General features: G+C 48.1%; 1 protein-coding gene across 1 annotated transcript; it reads right to left on the minus strand.

Moving 5' to 3' along the window:
* Nucleotides 1-3,259: 3,259 nt before the first annotated feature.
* Nucleotides 3,260-8,633, minus strand: SNAI1 (snail family transcriptional repressor 1). Its single transcript, XM_081917307.1, has 3 exons — nt 8,397-8,633; nt 6,911-7,426; nt 3,260-4,525 (listed from the first exon to the last, which is right to left on the minus strand). The coding sequence occupies exons 1-3, from the start codon at nt 8,473-8,475 to the stop codon at nt 4,344-4,346; spliced, it is 777 nt and encodes a 258-aa protein (XP_081773433.1). The 5' UTR covers nt 8,476-8,633; the 3' UTR covers nt 3,260-4,343.
* Nucleotides 8,634-9,120: the final 487 nt, after the last annotated feature.

Genomic DNA, 9,120 nt, shown 5'->3' on the forward strand with positions numbered 1-9,120 from the left:
CAGGAACTGTGCAAAGGAAAACATTTGCATTCAGTGCCCTGCCCACCCTCAGCATGTGGCCCCAGGAAGGTTGCCCAGAAGCAAAAGTGGCCCTCAGACTGGGAAAGCTTCAGTAAATGTTTCCATCTGCAACTAATCCATTTCATAAACCTTTTCTTCACTTTAGCATACATTGCTTGGCCAGTTCCAATTTCTGTACAGCTTCACATTTTTAAATATTTAAGGAAGTTCTAGAAAATATTTTTATTAATTGTTGTTGTTGTTATGATGGTGGTGAATTGTGGTTCAACAACATCTGGAGGATCATAGATTCTCTGTCCCCGACTTGTGACATTCTGAGTAGTAGTAGTAGCTTAATGTAATGGCGCTGTCTCTGAACATGCAGGCTGCATTAAACTGTCATATTCATCATTTGTGCTTGACAGTTTAATGTAACCTGCATGTTCAGAGACAGTACCTGGTGCTGGGAGCAAGCAGCGGTGGGTGGCTAACACACCAACACATCCTGCTTAAATTCTTCCTGGAGGGATTTGGTTGGCTACCATTGACCAAGCTGGTTGGGGCTGATACAGCATCTGAAACTCCCATTGATCTAGGCGCATTTTGTGACAGGGGATTTCACGAGCGCCAGCAGTTTCTGAGCTGTCGCCGCAGTACTGCGCCTAATATTTCAGATTAAAACTGCAGAGTAGAAGGAAATGAGGACCTTTTCCTGCCTCCCCACTTCCAGCCACTTTCTGAAGACTGGAGAAGAGACCCTCTTAAGAATATTAGGGAGGTGGGCAGGGGAAGGACTAGACCATGTGAAAAATGGACCTAATATTTTAGCTGCAGTTCATTCATTTTCAGCTTTGTATTCTTGTTATAAAAAAGCGCATCTAGACATTCCGTTGTTGCACCCATAACCTAGGTTTAAGGTGCCATTTTGCTCCTAGCTTTCATAACTCAGTTTCTAACACTGGACTGATGGGATGGGATGAAGCGTTCCCATCTCTGCCCTCAGTGCCATGGCTCTGAGAGACCAGCTTCCTTTCCTCTCATCCTTTAGCTTCCTCCATACAAAACTTAATCAGCATTTGGGGGCTGGGCTGGAAGGGCAATGGGTACAGCAGGGACATTTCCGACCAACATTGTGCCTTGAATTGTGTGGCCAGTTCAGTCTGTGCTGGACTTGCTTTGCTATGACAACTCTTTTATGAGAAGTCTATCAACGGCTATAAGTCACGAGAGTCAAAAATAGAACATCTGCCTTTAATAACTAGAGTGCGGAAGTTGTGGCTCTCCTGATGTTATGGGACAACTACTCCCATCATCCTTGACCATTGGCCCAGCCAAGGGGCTGATGGGAACTGGAATCAGACAGCATCTGGAGGGCCACAGGTTCTTCATCCCAGCTTTAGAGACAGTGTACCTCTTTTGATTGCCAGATGGTGTAGACCAGGCATGTTCAACCGGTCGATCGCGATTTACCGGTCAACTGCTGGCTGTCACTGGTAGATCCTGGTCTAAAAAAGCTCAACAACTCTGGTCAATCCAACGGGTAGATCACTGCCAGGTTATTTATAGTGGGAGTTGATCTGGGAAGTAGGACATCCCTTGTGTAGACAAACAGGGCATGTATTTCTCCATCATTGCTTCGCTTGCAGGCTTCCCAGGGAAAGACTATGGTGGAAAGACTATGCTGGACAAGACAGACCTTGGGGATGATCCAGGCAAGCAGAGCTTCTTTTTCTAAGTCAGTGGGCAAGTGGCCAGTGGAAGTCCAGCTCATTGCATTAAATTACAAGGCTCCGCAGAGGTGTGTTTTGAGTAGCTGCTCCACAATTACAGAGGCCCCATGGAAGTTCACCAAAGTAACTCCAGGATGCAATCCAAGTTATGTATTTTTTCCCAACTGAGCTGGTGTTTGATGAACTGGCTAAGCAATCCTCAAAAGTACTAATTTCAGGGGGGTTTTCCCTGCAGGGAGGGACACCCAGCCAAAAATTAACACTTCCTTTTACTGCACTAAGCAGAAGTGATGCTGGTGTAACTCAGAATGCTTATGTGGCCTGCTTGCTATAAAAATTGAGGCCTGATGCTCCAGAAAGCTTCTGCTCTGGAGGGTAGGACCCAGACCAATGGATTCAAGCTTCAGGCCTCAAGTTTTATAGTTAAGATTCCTGCATTGCAGGGGGTTGGACTAGATCACCCTCTGGGATCCCTTCCAACTCTACAATTCTATGTCAAGTGTTGTTAGCAAGCAACCCAGCTGCATACCCCACTTCCAAAAGAATCCTTCCCACTAGTGCAATTCCAAGATGCATAAATTTCACCAGGATATCATGGAAATACTTCCATTTGTGCAACCTACTAAAAGCTGTTAATTATTTTCCAAGGGAAATGGCAGAGGTCCCATTGTCAGAGTGTCTAGACAAAGCAAAAAACATTCATCGGGGAAAGGGATTGCATAATGTAAGTTATAGGAGGGAAAAAATATAAGGCATGGCAGCTTTTGTCTTCAGCCCGGGGCAAGCTGGCTCCAAAAGGAAAAAGCAAGGTAGCAAGGCTAAATCCTTGATTGGGTGACTTTGGGCCATTCAGTGTTTTTCAGCTTCACCTACCCCTCAGGGTTGTTATGAGGAAAAGGTGGAGAGAATAACATTGTACAGCACCTTACACTCTTTGGAAGAAAGGTGGGATACAATTGCTACAATTAATAAAAGGCAGGGGTATCAATCTCTTTGGCAGAAGATCCTATGGCCGAGACTTCATATAGGGAAGGCAAGGTCACCCACTGTCTGCCCTCTCTATGTTCCAGTGAAGAGGAGTTTCATAAGATGGACATTTAACCAAAGACCGGGAATCGTCATTTTCCTGAGCTGGACATGCAATGCCACCTTTGATGGCTCTTGTCTATTCAAATGTTAGCTTACATCAGTGCAATATCTCAAAATGACTATCAAGGAACAATGCACAGTGGGTAGGCTTTCCTGAATAAGTTGTTTACTAATGTGGCACTCAATGTATTTGGCAAGTTCTCTTGTTCCAGCCTTACTGAAATGAGTAAGAAATGCATAGGAGTTTTTTCATTCAGTTCTTCCTAGCTGTGGATTGTTCACCTGTTTTTAATAACAGAACAAGTTAGCAGAGACTTAAGTTAGTCAAGACACTATAACTTGTAGGGATTTAAGCACAGCTAACTTCTGCAGCGTTAAAGCATGTGATTTTACACTGGAATACAATTCACCAGAAAGCAGAGTAATAGCACAAGACCAGATTATAAATTAACCATTTTATTGAATATCAATAAATTGTATATAATTATATATAAAAAAGTCTTGAATCAGTATAAAATCGTGGCACAAAAATATATAAATACCAGTGTACCTTTGAAATGTAAACATACCCTTTTCTCTTTTTTCCCCCCTGTTGTTTATGATGTGGAAACAATGTACAAAAGAAAGATGCATTCAGGAGGCACCTGTCAATAACCATAAATAGTTCTTTTGGCACACACCTGTCAATGGGCAGCCTCTCTACACAGGCTGCTATTGTATCGCCTGACAAGTGCCTGCTATTAGTCACAGTTCTTTTGAAAAGCAGTTGTTAAAAGAAGTCATATTAACAGGTGCTTGAGTGCATAGCTGCTCTGTAAACAGGAGTCTTGTTTGAAATGGCTACCCAGTGCCTTCTATAGACATTGTTAATCTTTGAGGCATTGCAAACTATCATTGTGCTGGTGGGGGAAGCAGCTGCCTCGGAGCTAACGCAATACTGTATTACTGCATAGTTACACCTTCTTGGGAGGGTGTGTTTGGGGGGGTATATACAACGCTTAGAGCAAGAGAGAATTGAGTGGGGGTTGTTGGGAACACTTTGCTTTTGTCCTCCTTGAGAGGCATATCAATTCAGGGTCAACAGTTAACAGCAGATTATTTTTTCTTCCCCCAACACCCCCAGAAATAAAAATGAAAAAATACTGTGGTCCTTCAGGCCAGCTAGGTGTAAGGCTCAATACTGGGAGATGCTGAGCAGTTTCTGAACAGTCCTTACACTAATAAAACATCAGAATGCTTGTTGTTTTTGCAAACCAGCCTCACTCTGCCTAAACCAAGAAGCATTCTGCCATGGCCAGGGAGTGTGGAACCAGACTTTAAAAACCAAAGAAAGAGGGAGAAATATTCTGAATGTCACTGTGAGGCCTGAAGCAGGTAGAAGACAAGTTTTGCCCTGGCAGCTGAACTCAAATGGGAAAAACTATATTCCTAGAGGCGCTAGTTACAATATATGCATTGGCATGGAGGAGAGTCTGTAGCATTTTTCTTCTCCTTCTTTTCCTAAGATGCAAGAGGGAAGATCTCTCAGCGTGCCCCAGTGCAGCCCGTTTCTTCATGTTTGTGGAGAAGTGACATTCTGGAGAAAGTCCGGGAGCAGGTTTTGCACTGGTACTTCTTGACATCCGAGTGAGTCTGCAGGTGAGCGCGGAGGTTGGAGCGGTCGGCAAAGGCCCTGTTGCAGTGTGTGCAGGAAAACGGTTTCTCGCCTATGGAGACAAAAGTAGAAGGGAACGTTAAACCCGAAGCTCCAAGACTGGCCCATGCACCTGCAAGTTTAATGGTTTGAAGAAACAGGTAACAAGAAGCCAAGCTAATGTATATTTAAATGAGGTACGCAGGATCAAACAGGTAAGAAAGAGTCAACCCATTTGTAAGCAGGTTGAAGCAGATGGAAATTTGTTCCCACCAATTTCGGTGGAATTTATTTCCATTTAAATGGCTTCAAGATCAGAAGAAGAAGAAGAAGAAGAAGAAGAGTTTGGATTTGATATCCCGCCTTTCACTCCCCTTCAGGAGTCTCAAAGCGGCTAACATTCTCCTTTCCCTTCCTCCCCCACAACAAACACTCTGTGAGGTGAGTGGGGCTGAGAGACTTCAGAGAAGTGTGACTGGCCCAAGGTCACCCAGCAGCTGCATGTGGAGGAGCGGAGACTTGAACCCGGTTCCCCAGATTACAAGACTACCGCTCCTAACCACTACACCATACTGGCTCTCAAGTGTTAGGAGGAGAGTTTCATTGGAAGCTAAGCACTTTTCAGCCCTGACTTCAAGGGGACAAATGCTTCTCTCTCCCATCGGCTAGATTTTGACCATGGATGGGACTTCAGTTTCAGTAAATTTACAAATTGATCCAGGAAGTAAGCTCTATAAACCATAGCAAGACTTAACTTTGAGTAAATATGCAGAGAAGTGGGCATTTGCTCCAGCAGGTAAGTCATTCAGAAGTCTCGTTTGACAGACTAAAATAAATAATTCTGCATCGTGCAACATGCAAATTATCTCATCTGTTGGCTCACTGTGCAAAACGCAAAGCACTAATTGCATCAGTCTGGCCGCCCTGGAAGCTTCACAGATCCAAGTATAGCTATATCCTTCCCAGAGCGGCTTCCCTGCCTTTCCACTCCTTCCTTCCCTCCACACACCCCCCCCAGGCCCTGCACCATCCGCTTCAAACTCTTCCATGCTGAAAAGACTAAACAGGATGAATTCCTGTCAGAGAAGTTCTTTTGGAACTAACAAACAGGCGTGCTCAATTTGGAAAAAAGCACAATTAAGTCTTTCTGGCTTCCTTCAGGCAACATCTTTAGAACCTCTAAGAGGGTGTGAAATCAGCACCAAGTAACAATTAAACCATCCGGGCAACAGGCACAAAGGCCGGCTTGGAGGGAGATGCATTGTGAATGTGATACTCCTTGGATTAAAAGCTAAAAGAGCTTCCACAGCCTGGCAGCTGTGGAGTCTGGTGTTCAGCCTGGGGCGATACAGTAACAGGTGCACCAGGGGGGAAAGCAGCATGGCTACATTAAAAGCACCTGCCTGGGCTGACCGGTCACCTCTCTCTCTCTCCCCCTCCCCCCTCCTTTCCAAGGTACTTCCCGCCTCCTCCAGCAGTTACCCATTAGTGGAACAATGCAAATCAACAAGGCCTGGAATGATGCATCCCAACAGCACCTTTTGTGCAGGGAGGAAAGTTTATTTCTCCTTGAACTGGAGGCTTTGTGTGCCAGAGGGAAGCCCTCTGGGATGAGAGCTGTGTTCAAATGAAGCAATTAAAAGCACTATTCTCCCCTCCACAACCCCCCTGAGCAACACCTCGCTCATCCTTGGAATACAGGGAGCTATAGTGAAGGTGGGGGTAAGGAAGGAAATGCCTCCTGCTTAAACCCCCAAGGAGAGTATTTCATTAGAGCCCATCCCCAGCCTCTGTGTTGACATTACACATGCCTGCAGCGAGGCTCTCTGGTGCAAAGCCCTTTCCAGTCAGAGTGCCCCTTTGTGCAAGAGTGACTCAAGGACAGTTCACATGACTGAGCAGCCTGCTGAGCCGACAGGGTGGGTGCGCATGCCAAGTTTGCGGGCACGGTAACGTGATACAGATCACTTCCTCACCGCCACGGGCCCAGAGCACAGTGCACACTGCACGGTGCCAGGATGAGCCACATGGAAAGAGAAGGAAAGGGAGGAGGGACTGGGGTACATGCTGGACTAATCAGATAATTGCTTCACTATGTGGAGTTGGAATAAAAGCAACCAACGATCTGCCACAAACGGGAGCCCCCAATGTGCAAATCTGCTCTCATGCATTGTTTGCAAATAGGGAACTGAATTTGGGAGGGATTGCAGGTGGATTTTGCTCAGAAATGTTGGTTAGCAAGTAATCTTTTTCAAAGAGAGAGAGAGAGAGAGAGAGAGAGAGAGAGAGAGAGAGAGAGAGAGAGAGAGAGAGAGAGAGAGAATCCCTTATCTCCTAGATAAACTGCATGCAGTGTTGACTTGAATCAGGTTGGAAGCAATGGGGAGAGGAGGAGGGAGGGGTCTGGGGTGAGAGAAGAGATAAGAGTGACCAGAAACAAACAGAAGAATGGCTTTACCAGTGTGCGTTCTGATGTGGCCCTGCAGGAGCCAAGGCCTGGAGAAGGCTTTGCCGCAAATTTTACACACGCAGGGCAGGGTATGGCTTCGGATGTGCATCTTGAGAGCTCCCAGGCTCACGTACTCCTTCTCACAGTTTTTGCAGCTGAAAGATTTCCTGGCTTGGGAGTCGCAGTGCAATTGTCTGTGCTTGGAAAGGCCTGCAAAGGTGGAGTAGGACTTGTTGCATTGGCTGCAGTGGAATTTCTCCGCTTCGGTGGCAGAAGAAGCTGGGCTGGGCGGGTCAGAGGTGGTCTTGCCATCCTCCTCTTCGCTGGAGGTCAGGTCCAGAGGTTTGGAGCCAGGGCTGGGTGGAGAAGTGGCACTTTTCTTGTACTCCGGCTCGGAGGTGAAGAAATTGGAGAGCAGCCCTGTGTCCCATACAAGTGGAGGGTAGTAGGAACCAGCACTCAGCAGATCAGGCTGGGGGATGACTGAGATGGGGTACTTCTCATAAAAACACGGGGAGACGATCACTGCAAAGAGATTTTTTTAAAAGCCAATGGTTATAAAGTGAGCATGGAGCACTGGAGACAACTTAGGCAGGTGCTGGATCCTTCCTCATCCACAACATTCCCCACCCTCCATGAATCAGAACTGTAGAGTTGGAAGGGAACCTGAGAATCGTCTACTAGTCCTGGCAATGCAGGAATATGCAGCTGTCCCACACCGGGATCGAACCTGTAACCTTGCCGCTATGAGCACCACACTCTAGCCAACTGAGCTATTTGATGGCTTAGCTCTCCCAGTGCCACCTGTTTTTCAGTACTTGGAAACAAAACCAACTTTCTTCAAGGTATATGACATCGTAGCAACTAGGTTACTCACACAGCATGAATCAGAAGCAAGCAATAAACTCTCAAGTCGCCTAAGAAGCAGCAGCATCACTAGGTTTGCACCAGGGCTAGGGTAGCTGTGGCCTCCAGTGGTTGTTGAGACTCCATCTCCCATCAACTCCAGCCACCATAACTTTATACTCAGGGGCGATGGGAGGTGTAGTGCAGCAGGTCCTCCCTCCCCGGTCTAGAACTTAACCGTGCTGTTCTAAACAAGTCTCCCCTCCAACGGGACTGACTCCCAGCCAACTGCAGAAAGTTACCGCCAAACCTTGGAGACGGAAAGAGCCGAAAGCCCAGTTAACATCTCCCTGCCATAGCAGCGGCTTCAGCGCTGCGTCACGGGCGCTCATCTGCCCCCAACAGGATATACCGCTTAAGTTTTAGCGATCGACCCATCCATGCTTAACCCTGAAGCAACCCGGGAACCCACCGAGCGCACGGATAACCCGAGGCTCACGCCCTCTCCGTGCGTCCACGTGCGCTCGCCCCGGCCTGGGCGCACCAAATTGCGCCTGGCAGTCCCCCCCCCCGAACCGGCTCGGCGTTCAGCGCCGCCATCCCTCCTCCTTCTGGTCCATCCCTTCCCCACCCGGAGCAGCGCGCCTACCAGTCTGGCTTTCCAGTTCGCTGTAATTGGGCTTCTTGCTGGCCGAGAAATGCTTCTTCACCAGAAAAGAGCGCGGCATCTTGTTGGGGAGTCTGGCGGCGCCGAGGCGGCTCCAATCCAAGCACTGCGGAGGTCGGGAGTGGCGATGCCCTCGGTGCGTTTCTAAAGGGAGACTGCAAAGGAAACCAAACCTCGACGCAACCAGTCGGCGTGCTGCGAGCTAAGCGTCCAAAGCGCCAGCGCCACCGGCTAAATATGGGCCGGGCGGCAGGGGGCGAGGCGGATCCGCCCCCCGGTGTCACTTGGCAGCCAATGGGCAGAGGCAGGGAGGGGTCCGGAGGCTCGGCTTTTTCTAGCAGGTGCTCCCCGAGCGAAGCGCACTGGCTAGGATCGGGGTCCGTCGGAGCAGCGGGACACTTGAGGCGGAGAGAAGCTGGCAAAAAGGGGCTGATCCAGCCAAGATGTGGGCTTGGCTCATGAAAGCAAGGGAAGAAAAGAGACACCCGGGGAATTGTGGGGGTGACAAGATAGGCCGGTGTGGCGCAAGCTTTCATGGCCGTCGGGGTTGCTTTTGCGGGGGGGAGGAATAAACGCCACTGATTTCACAGAGAGCTATAGTTAAGTAATAAGCGTGCCTGGTATTTGCAGCATTGGCAACACCCGTTTATTCCGAAGAACATCCAACCTAACGGCGCTTTCAGCTGGAGGCCCATGGAACTTAAGA

The sequence above is a fragment of the Podarcis melisellensis genome (genome assembly GCF_964234715.1).
Source record: "Podarcis melisellensis genome assembly, chromosome: 6".
Taxonomy (NCBI): Eukaryota; Metazoa; Chordata; class Lepidosauria; order Squamata; family Lacertidae; genus Podarcis; species Podarcis melisellensis.

Bases quoted from the DNA above. Each gene is read 5' to 3' on its own strand.
- SNAI1 (XM_081917307.1), bottom strand. From the start codon at position 8,475: ATGCCGCGCTCTTTTCTGGTGAAGAAGCATTTCTCGGCCAGCAAGAAG. The intron at 7,427-8,396 runs GTAGGCGCGCTG...ATCTCTTTGCAG, and splicing joins CGAACTGGAAAGCCAGACTG to TGATCGTCTCCCCGTGTTTT. The intron at 4,526-6,910 runs GTAAAGCCATTC...TTGTCTCCATAG, and splicing joins CCACATCAGAACGCACACTG to GCGAGAAACCGTTTTCCTGC.